The sequence below is a fragment of the Garra rufa genome, chromosome 10 (assembly GCF_049309525.1).
Source record: "Garra rufa chromosome 10, GarRuf1.0, whole genome shotgun sequence".
Lineage (NCBI taxonomy): Eukaryota > Metazoa > Chordata > Actinopteri > Cypriniformes > Cyprinidae > Garra > Garra rufa.
Window position 1 is genome coordinate 2,611,451 of NC_133370.1, and position 13,832 is coordinate 2,625,282.

General features: G+C 33.2%; 1 protein-coding gene across 2 annotated transcripts; it reads left to right on the top strand.

Annotated features, from left to right (window-relative positions):
- Window positions 1-2,683: 2,683 nt before the first annotated feature.
- LOC141344976 (uncharacterized) lies at window positions 2,684-13,713 on the top strand. 2 transcript variants are annotated; one of them, XM_073849876.1, is made up of 7 exons: window positions 2,684-2,758; window positions 4,616-4,728; window positions 6,899-6,927; window positions 7,049-7,112; window positions 11,582-11,719; window positions 11,812-11,906; window positions 12,904-13,713. In XM_073849876.1, exons 2-7 carry the CDS (start codon window positions 4,623-4,625, stop codon window positions 13,264-13,266), a joined length of 795 nt encoding a protein of 264 aa, XP_073705977.1. In that variant the 5' UTR covers window positions 2,684-2,758; window positions 4,616-4,622; the 3' UTR covers window positions 13,267-13,713. The 2 variants fall into 2 exon arrangements, with proteins under 2 accessions (XP_073705977.1, XP_073705978.1); XM_073849877.1 differs by having other exon boundaries at window positions 11,585-11,719.
- The last annotated feature ends 119 nt before the right edge of the window (window positions 13,714-13,832 follow it).

A 13,832-nucleotide genomic window follows, 5' to 3' on the forward strand; every position in this document is an offset into this window, starting at 1 on the left:
AATACACACATGGGGAAAGTTCATTTTAAAAGTAATGCATTACAATATTGAGTTACTCCCTAAAAAAGTAAGTAATTACGTTACTTAGTTACTTTTTATGAAAAGTAATGCGTTGTGTTACTTTTGCGTTACTTTTTAAATCTGGGAAGGGTTTGCTTGTTTGTTTTTAATATAAAAAGTTCTATTTTTGTCAAATGTCAAACCCTTTTTTAAACCAAAAGCCTCAGGTTTAGAGAAAAGTAAATTCACGTCTGTACAGTAGACCGCAGGAGAAAAATGTCAACTCTTCAGCAATAAAAAAAGAAAAACAAATGTTAGATTATCTTGAGTAATTTTTGCTTATTATTATGGATGAACTGGATCATCGAAGGTCGGCGGCAAAAACATTGGTTTCCTGAAGATGAAGGAATTGATGAAAATAATAATAATAAAAATCTAGTCTTATAGGTTTCATTTTCTGCAAAATAATTTAATGTTTTACTTGTGATTTTCTAGCAATATATGACACGCAACGTTTAAACTATATATAAAATAAAAATATATATTATTTAAAACCACATTGATAATACTTACTGATGTCTGCACAATGTTCCTTCCAAAATGTCACTTCCTGATCGAGGATGAACTGGAAATGTATTTAATCATCATGAAAAAAAATGCAAAACAATTCTAACAGTCCTATTTATAATGCAAAATAGAATATCTTACAAGATATTAGATTTTTTTGGTTTTGTGACTATTTATTTATTTATTTCATGCAATATCGACAGCAAATTCTATTAACATGGCAGAATCAGCATTGGATTTAAAATAATCCAAATTAAACTATATAAAATAAAGCATATACAATATTTTATCAATTTCATTCTGACATTACAAACAAATATATCAAATATATTAATAATACTTACTGATGTTTCTGCTGCTGTGTTCCTTTCAAAATGATGTCACTTCCTGAAGTAAGATTGAAAAAATAATGTCTTAAATTATAATAGTCCTAAGTTTTGCTTTTCTGCTAAATAGTCTTAAGTGTCACATGATCCTTCAGAAATCATTCTAATATGCTGATTTATTATTAGAATCATCAATGTTGGGAACCTGTTATTATTTTTTCAGGATTCTTTGATGAACAAGAAGTTAAAAAGAACAGTGTTTATTGAAAATATAAATCTTTCCTAACAATGTAAATCTATGCTATCACTTTTTATTAATTTAACACATCCTTGGTGAATACAAGTATCAATTTCTTTAAAAAAAAAAAAGAAAGAATAAAAATGTACTGACCCCAAACTTTTGAACAGTAGTGTATATTGTGAGAAAACCTTCCTATTTTAAATAACTGCTGTATTTAATTTTTTACTTTTGATTTTGTAGCAAAATATGACATGCACATTATAGACAGATCTTCTGATTAACTTTTACACATTATAAAATATTTATAAAATTAAAGTATATATATTAAACACCACATTAAAAGCAAATACTATTAACATGGCAGACTCAGAGTAGCAGACATTAAAATTAATATTAATAAAACTTCAAGAAAAATTATAAAATAATTTAATAATATTTTTCTTGCAACAAATGAGTCAAAGACGAACAAAATTTTAAACAAATTTTTTGGAAAAACAAGTTAAAGCAGTATTACACTTGTTTACAAATTGTTTTTAAGTTTTCTCTTTAATTTAATTGCATTTTTGATTTTGATTTTCTGAGCAAAAAATAAATATAATACATTTTACCCTACTTTACAGAAGATACCCACTAAAATGTGTCAGAATAAAGTCAGAATAAGCATGTTGTTTGAATTTTGACATAAATATTGTGTTGCACTGAATGAAAACATTATTTTTAACCTAATTTTGACATTTTATTTTCCAAAAGCTTATTTGAAACCTTAAAAGTAGACACTTTACTTAAATTTAATGTGCTTTCTATGGACATAAAATCACTTTTGGAAGTGGACATCTTAATGCCTTTGACCCAAATACAAAAAAGCAATTATTTACGCTTTTTCAGTTTGATATTTGAAAGAAAAACCTACATTTTCCCAAGAAAAAATTCCATTAATGAAATTCTTAAATAAAACAAGTCATCAAATCCTCACTAAATGACATAAAAATACACTCTTAAAAATAAAGGTGCTTTAAAAGGTTCTTCACAGCGATGCCATAGAAGAACCATTTTTGGATCGACAAAGAACCATTCAGTCAAAGGTTCTTTAAAAAAAAATAATAATAAAAACATCTCTTGCATACCTTTTTATAATCTGAAGAACCTTCTTTCACCACAAAGAACCTTTTGTGAAACAGAAAGGTTCTTCAGATGTTAAAGGTTCTTTATGGAACCATTTTAACCAAAAAGGTTCTTCTATGGCATCATGAAGAATTTTTAAACTATCACTTAGAAAGCACTATAAATCAATGATTTGACCAAAAACACAAACTATTCTTTTACTTTTGATTCACATTGTTTAGTATTCTGGGATGCATGTTTCAGATGCTGCTGTAATGCACAGACTTCTGACAGTCAGCCTTCGCCTCTTAAATAAATCACACTTCATCCCAGGGAATTATCAGTGTCCTGTAATGGCACGGCTTCATTCTGCCGCACCTGTGCGTGGCTGTCAAAAGCATGTGTGTGTGCGTGTGTGTGTGTGTGTGTGTGTGTGTCCTACACACTACACATGCTCCAGCTCTCTCACACCGTCGTCCTCTCCGTCTGCTCCTCCTCGGGTCTCCTGCTCACCTCCATGCAGGTAAGCCACACTGTTACAGGGGTCAAAGGTGACGTCTAGTTGCTGGATGAGGCGTTTGGTGCTTCTGATGTGTGTGATATTTAAGGACAGTTATTGTTTGGACACGGTGAGATACAGACCATTTTCACAATAAGCAGGAAATAGCATGAAGTAAAAAGCAATTTCCATTGTTTTTTGACAAAATATGACTAACTGCAATGAATAAACTGGTCATAAGATTTACAGGGTTTCTACATTGTCGGACTAATGAACGTAAATTACTCCTCCAGCTGTTTATCTGGATTTTTAGTTTAATTACAATTATGTTATGCTCTAAAATATTTAATAAGATTTTTTTTTGTAATGTAATACTGCTTTAACTTGTTTTTGTTTTTCCCCCCAAAAAATTTAAAGTTTTCTCTTTAATTTAATTGCATTTTTGTTTTTGTTTTTCTGAGCAAAAAATTAAATATAATACATTTTACAGAAGATACCCACTAAAATGTGTCAGAATAAAGTCAGAATATGCATGTTGTTTGAATTTTGACACAAATATTGTGTTGCACTGAATGAAAACATTATTTTTTTTTTTTATTTAATCAGAAATTTTTCCCAGACCTTTATTAAAAGTTTTAAAAGTTTGGGATCAGTAAAAATAGTTTAATGGCTTTTAAAGACGTTTCTTATGCTCATCAATGATTTATCTTATCAATAATACAGAAAAAAACTGTAATTTCAATTTAAAAAATAACGTGAATTCAATTTTCTACGTGAATATATTTTAAAATGTAATTTATTCCTGTGATACAAAGCTACATTTTCAACATCATTACTCCAGTCTTCAGTGTCACATGATCCTTCAGAAATCATTCTTATGCTGCTTAATATTTTTGTTGCATCCTGTGATAGTTTTTTCAGGATTCTTTGATCAATAAAAGGTAAAAACGAACAGCAGTTATTTAAAATAGAAAGGTTTCTAACAATATACACTATTGTTCAAAAGCTTGAGGTCATTACATTTTTATTCTTTCTTTTTTGAACGAAATTAATAGTTTTATTCAGCAAGGATGTGCTAAATTAATAAAAAGTGATAGCACAGATTTACATTGTTAGAAAGGATTTATACTTTGAATAAACACTGTTTTTTTTTTTTACTTGTTATTCATAAAAGAATCCTGATAATCAAAAAAATAATAATAATCACAGGTTCCAAAAAAATACGTTTCCAACATTGATAATTCTAATAATAAATCAGCAAATCAGAATGATTTATAAAGGATCGTGTGACACTTAAGACTGGAGTAACAGCTGACGAAAATTCAGCTTTGCATCACAGGAATAAATTACATTTTAAAGTTTATTAAAATAAAAACCATTATTTTATATTGTAATAACATTTTGCAATATTACAGTTTTTTTCTGTATTTTTGATCAAATAAATTCAGCCTTGATGAGCAGAAGAGACTGTACATTTTAAAATTAAATTTTTTAATTATCACTTACAGGTCTAAAGAATTTTTATAAAAATATGCTGTGAACAAAAATATTTACTATAGCTGTTTTTGCATAATGCATGAAGCTTAAACATGGAAATTCTTTGTTGCATTTGATCATTTATGTTTAGAACTTTGCAAGACAATCACAATGTGTTTTAATTTCTTTCACGGTGTCTGTGTTTAATTATCTGAGATGTTTAATGCGTCATGAACTGCGTTGCCAGCGTGCTGAGGCTCTGAAAAGATCAAGTATTTATAACTTTCTGCCTGTCTGCACGTCTTACAATATTTACCTCTGCTGTTTGAGAAGTTTCAGCACACATCTGGATTTCTTTAGAGATTTATGTGGCCACCAGCTTTCAAAATCCACCTTGTTTCTCAGGTGAGCTATGGACGAAAGCACCTTTGAGACATTTGAGGAAGAACTTGGTAAACCACTGCAAGAAGTTCCTCCTCAGAAACCTATCAGACAAGTGCGAACAGGAGCCAGAGCAGGTAAAAATGAGCAAACAAGCAGAGCAGTGATTTGTGGAGGTGTAAGCATGTTTCTATCCTGTACTTCTGTTGCAAACTCAATTATAAAGCCTCAGGAGTCAAGATGTCTTGGGAACAAAGTGCTCTTTCTAAATTAAGATCGGGGCTGAAAGCATCCACACTATTTGTGGTGTTAAAGTGAACAGAGAGTCTAATAATACATCACAATAACCTTGACAGACCCGAGCAACATGACACCGGCCAACAGCTCTTTCTACAGCTACAGACTATAATGTGACTTGCAGTTCTTACTGTCAAAAACACGGTTTTAACAACTTTACTTTAAAAGTGCATGCATGTTTAATATTGTATATAGGACTTTACCATAAATAATTCAATTTATTCTTACTTTTTTTATAGCATTGCATTGTACAATAAAATCACTTGCATTATTTGTTAAATCTAACATTATTTTCACTGCCTAAAATGAATTAATTAACAGGTTAACTAGCATTTATATCTATTAAAATACTATTATAGTTTGCGGTAATATTTTAAATCAGTTTTTATTTTTAGATTTTTCGTTTTCATTTTAATAAAAAAAATATATATATATACACTGTATATAATTATTTTTAACAGTAACTTCAAGTAGTTGTTATTCATTTTTAGTTACTTTAAACTAAATTAAAGTGAGAGATGTTGCTTTGGCAACTATATTTTATTTCAGTGAATTTATTTCTAAAAAAATTAAATAGTTTTTTTTTTTTAATGGTTTTTTTTTTGTTTCAGTTTTAATGATAACCCTGTGGGAAACAAGTGAAAAATAATAATATTAATAATAAATAAACTATATATAAACAACATCTAAAACCCAAAAATTATTTAAAATAAAATAAAATTGCATGCAATTTCTCCTTGCAAATAGGTTTTTACAGTTATAGATTATAATGTGACTATCATTAAAATTATTTAAAAAAAATAACAATATCACTGTAAAAACACATGCAATTTCTCCTTCCAAATAGGTTTTTACAGTAAATAAGGCAATCCATTTCCTACATTTTTATAGTATTGCATTGTACAACATTACTTCCATTGTTTGTTAAATCTAATGTATTTTTATTGATTAAAGTTAACAGGTTTTAGTACATCAAGTTAAACTAAATTAAAGTGAGAAATATTCCTTTGGCAACTATATTTTATTTAGAAATTAATTTCTAAAGAAATTAAATTGTTTTTTAATAGTTTCAGTTTTAATGATAATAACCCTGTGAGAAACAAGCGAAAAATAGAAAATAAATAAATAAAAGAAACCACAGTTTTTATAATTTATTTTTGATCAAACTACAACTAAATCTGGTTCCACTTCATTAAAAAAATTATTAGAATCCACTTAAAAAGTTTTTTAAAGCTATAGATTATAATGTGACTATCATTAAAATGATTAAAAAACAATATTACTGTTAAAATGCATGCAATATTTTTTTTTTCTAGCAATTAGGTTTTTACAGTACATTAAAAGGCAAACAATTTCCTACATTTTTATAGTATTGCATTGTACAACATTGATTCCATTGTATTGATTAAAGTTAACCGATTTTAGTATATCAAGTTAAAATAAATTACAAATGTGAAATGTTGCTTTGGCAACTATATTTTATTTCTAGAGAAATAAAATTTTTAATGGTTTTAATTTTAGTTTCAGTTTTAATGATAATAACCCTGTGAGAAACAAGCGAAAAATAGAAAATAAATAAATAAAAGAAACCACAGTTTTTATAATTTATTTTTGATCAAACTACAACTAAATCTGGTCCCACTTCATTAAAAATCTAAACGAGTAAACAAGTCCTAAAAGTGTTTTGCAAAGCTACAGATAATAATGTGACCATCATTCAAATGATCAAAAAACATAACTTTAACAATATTACTGTAAAAATGCAAGCAATTTCTCCTTGCAAATATGTTTTATAGTAAATAAGGCAATCCATTTCCTACATATTTATAATACTGCATTGTACAACATCACCTCCACTGTTTGTTAAATCTAACGTATTTTTTACTGATCATAGTTAACAGATTATAAGGTTAACTTGCATTTTTAATCATTAAAATGACTGAGAATGTATTGATTCATCAGTAAGCTGTTTGTGATGTGCGTCTGACGTGTTGTTGTTGTTGTTTTTAGAGATGTACGCTCAGAGGAGGGTGCGAGAGGTGAGTCTAATATCACATGACAGCTGGAGATCATGCTGCTGTTTAAAGCATCACACGCAGGCAAACCATCTGCACATGACCTCTAACACAGGTCCATTAATAAACCTTCTGTGTCCTACAGGAAGCTCCAATCGTCCAGCAGGTCCCAAAGATGATTCCACGGGAACATCCGGTCTCCAGCGCCAGTATGTCACCCGGGTCGCCTGCAAAACACAAATTCATGCTCATCCGCACTCTTTTCTTGACCACCACTTGTTTTTTTATTTTTAGCCTATCAACAGTTACATGGGTCAATCATATGCAAGATAACTCACAACTAATAACTTCCTATAGAAATTATGAAGTAATTTAATGTACCTCCTGGTAACTGCGTACACTAAACCACATCAGACCAGACCCGCCTAAGTCTCCTAAGACCAGAAATGATCTTATGCTGGTTTCATCAGTAGAGGTGTCAGTGGTGTTATTCTGCAAATTAAATTATAATCAATCCCGAATCAATTTAATTCAATTGAATTTCCATCTGAACCCCTATCCTAAATTTTAAAAGACAGCTTAATGTTTTTATGTATGAAAATCTAATTTATACAGTGAAAAATATACATAAATGTGTAAAATATTTGGAAATATTTAGTTTCTAAGGTTCTTTTTTTTTTTTATCACTAACTGTAACAATTAACAGAAATGAAAACCAGTGTTTATAATAAAGGGACACAATGATAGTTAAAAAATAAATAAAGAAAGAAACTGCTATGGGAGGAAAAACTTAATTGCTGTCAATTTGCAAGAGAATGCAAAAAAAAATTGCAATATGATTTTTCCTCCATATAAACCTCTATTTTCCTTATTCAGAGTTCATCCAAAAATCTCTATATTCATTCCGATCTAAATCAAATGAATTGCGAGGCAAGCTCCAAAGTTGATCTGAATCAAATGACTCGTGATTCGCGCTCCAAAGTTTTGATCTGAATCAAATGACTCGCACTCCAAAGTTTTGATCTGAATCAAATGACTCGCGCTCCAAAGTTTTGATCTGAATCAAATGACTCGCGCTCCAAAGTTTTGATCTGAATCAAATGACTCGCGCTCCAAAGTTTTGATCTGAATCAAATTACTCGTGATCCGGGCTCCAAAGTTTTGATCTGAATCAAATTACTCGTGATCCGGGCTCCAAAGTTTTGATCTGAATCAAATGACTCGCGCTCCAAAGTTTTGATCTGAATCAAATGACTCGCACTCCAAAGTTTCGATCTGAATCAAATGACTCGTGATCCGCGATCCACAGTTTTGATCTGAATCAAATGACTCGCACTCCAAAGTTTTGATCTGAATCAAATGACTCGTGATCCGCGATCCACAGTTTTGATCTGAATCAAATGACTCGCACTCCAAAGTTTTGATCTGAATCAAATGACTCGTGATCCGCGATCCACAGTTTCGATCTGAATCAAATGACTCGTGATCCGTGCTCCAAAGTTTTGATCTGAATCAAATGACTCGCACTCCAAAGTTTTGATCTGAATCAAATGACTCGTGATCCGCGATCCACAGTTTTGATCTGAATCAAATGACTCGCACTCCAAAGTTTCGATCTGAATTAAAAGATTCAGGATACGCGCTCCATAGTATCAAATGATTCGCGATCCATGCTCCAAAGTTTTGATCTGAATCAAATGACTCGCGCTCCAAAGTTGTGATCTGAATCAAATGACTCGCGCTCCAAAGTTTTGATCTGAATCAAATGACTGGTGCTCCAAAGTTTTGATCTGAATCAAATGACTGGCACTCCAAAGTTTTGATCTGAATCAAATGACTGGCACTCCAAAGTTTTGATCTGAATCAAATGACTCGCGCTCCAAAGTTTTGATCTGAATCAAATGACTGGCGCTCCAAAGTTTTGATCTGAATCAAATGACTCGTGATCCGCCCTCCAAAGTTTCGATCTGAATCAAATGACTCGGGCTTCAAAGTTTTGATCTGAATCAAATGACTCGCACTCCAAAGTTTTGATCTGAATCAAATGACTGGCGCTCCAAAGTTTTGATCTGAATCAAATGACTCGTGATCCGCCCTCCAAAGTTTCGATCTGAATCAAATGACTCGGGCTTCAAAGTTTTGATCTGAATCAAATGACTCGCACTCCAAAGTTTTGATCTGAATCAAATGACTCGCGCTCCAAAGTTTTGATCTGAATCAAATGACTGGCGCTCCAAAGTTTTGATCTGAATCAAATGACTGGCACTCCAAAGTTTTGATCTGAATCAAATGACTCGTGATCCGCCCTCCAAAGTTTCGATCTGAATCAAATGACTCGGGCTTCAAAGTTTTGATCTGAATCAAATGACTCGCACTCCAAAGTTTTGATCTGAATCAAATGACTCGCGCTCCAAAGTTTTGATCTGAATCAAATGACTCGTGATCCGCCCTCCAAAGTTTCGATCTGAATCAAATGACTCGGGCTTCAAAGTTTTGATCTGAATCAAATGACTCGCACTCCAAAGTTTTGATCTGAATCAAATGACTGGCGCTCCAAAGTTTTGATCTGAATCAAATGACTCGTGATCCGCCCTCCAAAGTTTCGATCTGAATCAAATGACTCGGGCTTCAAAGTTTTGATCTGAATCAAATGACTCGCACTCCAAAGTTTTGATCTGAATCAAATGACTCGCGCTCCAAAGTTTTGATCTGAATCAAATGACTGGCGCTCCAAAGTTTTGATCTGAATCAAATGACTGGCACTCCAAAGTTTTGATCTGAATCAAATGACTCGTGATCCGCCCTCCAAAGTTTCGATCTGAATCAAATGACTCGCCCTCCAAAGTTTCGATCTGAATCAAATGACTCGGGCTTCAAAGTTTTGATCTGAATCAAATGACTCGCACTCCAAAGTTTTGATTTGAATCAAATGACTCGCACTCCAAAGTTTTGATCTGAATCAAATGACTCGCACTCCAAAGTTTCGATCTGAATCAAATGACTCGGGCTTCAAAGTTTTGATCTGAATCAAATGACTCGCGCTCCAAAGTTTTGATCTGAATCAAATGACTGGCGCTCCAAAGTTTTGATCTGAATCAAATGACTGGCACTCCAAAGTTTTGATCTGAATCAAATGACTCGTGATCCGCCCTCCAAAGTTTCGATCTGAATCAAATGACTCGCCCTCCAAAGTTTCGATCTGAATCAAATGACTCGGGCTTCAAAGTTTTGATCTGAATCAAATGACTCGCACTCCAAAGTTTTGATCTGAATCAAATGACTCGCACTCCAAAGTTTTGATCTGAATCAAATGACTCGCACTCCAAAGTTTCGATCTGAATCAAATGACTCGGGCTTCAAAGTTTTGATCTGAATCAAATGACTCGCGCTCCAAAGTTTTGATCTGAATCAAATGACTGGCGCTCCAAAGTTTTGATCTGAATCAAATGACTGGCACTCCAAAGTTTTGATCTGAATCAAATGACTCATGATCCGCCCTCCAAAGTTTCGATCTGAATCAAATGACTCGCCCTCCAAAGTTTCGATCTGAATCAAATGACTCGGGCTTCAAAGTTTTGATCTGAATCAAATGACTCGCACTCCAAAGTTTTGATCTGAATCAAATGACTCGCACTCCAAAGTTTTGATCTGAATCAAATTACTTGTGATCCGCGCACCAAAGTTTTTCTGAACCGAATCAAATGATTTGCGAGCCGCACTCCAAAGTTTTGATCTGAATCAAAAGATTTGTGAACCTGCTTCGAAAACTGATCAAATGATCAAACTCTAAATAAAATGATTCGTGATTAGCGCTTCAAAGTTTCAAAGAATCGGAGCACGAAATGATTAACGTACCCACTTCCGATCTGAATCAAATGATTCATCATACGCAATTTTTCAATCTAAATCAAATGATTCATGATTCGCGATTTGAAGTTCCAATCAAATGATTCGCGATCTGAGGTCCTGATTTGAATCAAATGATTCGTGATCCACGCTTCAAACTTTCGATCTGAATCAAATGATTCGCAAACCATCATTTTAGATACAGAATCGGAGGGCGGATCGCGAATCATTCACAATTCGAGAAATTCACAAACCTGCTCCTGATCTGAATCAAATGATTCACGATATGCAATTTAAATGAACACCCAACTTTTTTTGGAAATAGGCTAATTCTCCAACTCCAACTCCCCCTGAGTTAATAAGTTGAGTTTTGCCGCTTTGAACTCCCTTCAGCCGTTCTCCTGTTCTGGCGATAGCACTTTTAGCATAGCTTAGCATAGATCATTGAATCCTAATAGACCAATAGCATCGCGTTCAAAAATGACCAATGAGTTTCGGTATTTGTCCCATTTAAAACTTGACTCTTCTGCAGTTATATCATGTACTAAGACCAACGGAAAATGTAAAGATGCAATTTTCTAGTTTTAAATAGGACAAATACCAAAACTAGTTTTGCGATGCTAATGCGATGCTATTGGTCTAATAGGATTCAATGATCTATGCTAAGCTTTGTTTACACGACACTGTCATTACTACTACTTGGCTCACTAGTTTTATGACATTAACTGAAATAAGCGAGTATGAAATTGGCTTTCCATTATCATATCTAAACCCCATTTAAATTAAACTGTGTAACACCTGAACGACTCACCTGTGTTTTCCATCTGTCCAGCAGCGTCGTTACGCAAAGCTCTGTCCATCCAGAATCTGACGCAGATCGAGACGCCGTGGGAAGGTGTGACGCTGAACAGGTGTCTGATCGCAGCCATAACCATCCTGCTGCTGAGTTCCGGTTTACAAAGATTACACGGCAAGTGTGTTAATGACAAAACCGCTCCAAACACTCTCAAGTAACGAAGAAACAACATGCTCTAAAATCGCTGATGTTTCCTCCTCACGCAGAAGCCGTCAGAGGCCGTAAAGACGTCAGTGAAGACCTCATAGCACTAAACGACAGACACACTGTGATTAAAAAGGGGAAAATAACACCACATGAGGTGAGAATAATACAAACTCAAGGCCTATAATAGTTAAGAAGTTGCTTTGGCGAATAAAGTTGTATTTTTCTTCGTAAAGACGGACATTATTTTGACCGTTGCGCTTGCGAAAACGCTCCGCTTAAATTAAAACGGCTTCATTCTGTCTCGTATCACTCCGCGGACTCGCACTTTTTTCTTTCTTACAAGCACAATTACCTCCATCTTGCCTCTAAAATTAGCGAAAATGACCTCACAATGCTTAGTATTGATATTACTGTAATATTGTTGCCTATTTTGTCTTGTTTTATACATTGCGAGTAACTATTTTTCTTTGTGGCGGAAGCTTTAATTTTACTATGCAGATAAAATTATTAAAACAGTTAAATCTAATAAATTTTTTAATATTAATATATATTTATTTGAAGAGCAACAGTGTAATAAGAGTAATATACACTGAACCTGTCAATAATAATTATCCAATACATAATTATTATCCAAAGGGACACTAATTTCACATTTTTTATCCGTTTCACTTGCATTTCATGCACGAAAACACTCCGCTTAAATTAAAACGGCTTGATTCGGATTGGCCAATCCCGGCGCTACTTTTTCGTGTCTCGTATCACTCCGCGGACTCACATTTTTTTCTTTCTTTCAAGCACAATTAGCACCATCTTGCGTCTAAATTAGCGAAAATGACTTCACAATGCTTAGTATTGATATTACTGTAATACTGTTGCCTTTTTTGTCTTGTTGCGAGTAACTATTTTTCTTAGTGGCGGAAACTTTTATTTTAATGTGCAGATAAAATTATCAAAACAGTTCAATTCTAATCAATTTTTAATATTAATATGTATTTATTTGAAGAGCAACCGTGTAATAAGACAAGTAATATACAGTGAACCTGTCAATAATAATTATCCAACATGGACACTATAGAAATACTGTGATTTAGGCATGAAAAACATCTATGTGTAAAAATATTAATTATTGACATCTGAATAATTACTCTTAGCCGGACACTTCTTTATGGGACACATTGTTCTGGTGGATTGACGACGATGACGATGACAATGAAGGCAAATCCAAGAGGGGGACTCGCGGGAGAGTTTCCAAGAGCCACAGACACCGGACCCTTCCGGACCTCAGGCTCCTGAAGAAAAGAGGGACAAATTTCACTATGCGCAGAAGAAGAGGAAGAGATGAAATAGATGAGACCAAAGAGAGACTGACAAAAGAGAAAGAGGTGAAAATCAAGAAGAAGGTCAAGAAAGTAGAAGAAGAAGAGGAGGAGGATGTGGAGAAGATGAAGAAACCAAAGAAACAAGCCAAAGAGAGTAAGCAAAAACCTATAAAGAAAGAAAAAGTCAGTGCATAAAGAAAAAAGGGATGATGGCGTATGTGCTTGAATGGTCATGAGAGTAATGCACAATAATCTTAATGGTCCTAAATGGATTTATTTTCTTTAGCAAAATGTGTTTTCTTTTGATTATAGGGTGAGATATGTTCTTGACACTCTCAGATCCTGATGCACTTCTCTAGTCAGTTGATGATAATGTGTATAATTTGGTGCTTTTTGCTTAGTAAAGTCTGTATTTTTCAGAGACTTGACGGTAAACCTTGAGATTTTTATGGCGCTTTTTGCAATTATGACAGCTGATGGATATCATGTTTAAGACGCTACTGAACTTATTGATTACTCTCAGGTGAGATCAAGAGGTTTCAGTAACAAGAGTTTATTAGCATTTCAATGTGTCTTTTTAAAATGTTTAAGCCAAAGCTGTGAAAGTAATGCGGTGCATAAGTAAAGCTTCTTAAAAGCGTATATAGTGTTTTTTGTGTGTTTTTAACATTACATAGTTCACCAAAAAATTTAATTGTCCTCACCTCAATGTCAGAATGAGAGTCCAAACAGCTGATAAAAACATCACAATAATCCACAAG

Coding starts and splice junctions, on each gene's coding strand:
- LOC141344976 (XM_073849876.1), top strand. CDS start 4,623: ATGGACGAAAGCACCTTTGAGACATTTGAGGAAGAACTTGGTAAACCA. Junction 6,928..7,048: donor CTCAGAGGAGGGTGCGAGAG/GTGAGTCTAATA, acceptor TGTGTCCTACAG/GAAGCTCCAATCGTCCAGCA. Junction 7,113..11,581: donor ACATCCGGTCTCCAGCGCCA/GTATGTCACCCG, acceptor CCATCTGTCCAG/CAGCGTCGTTACGCAAAGCT.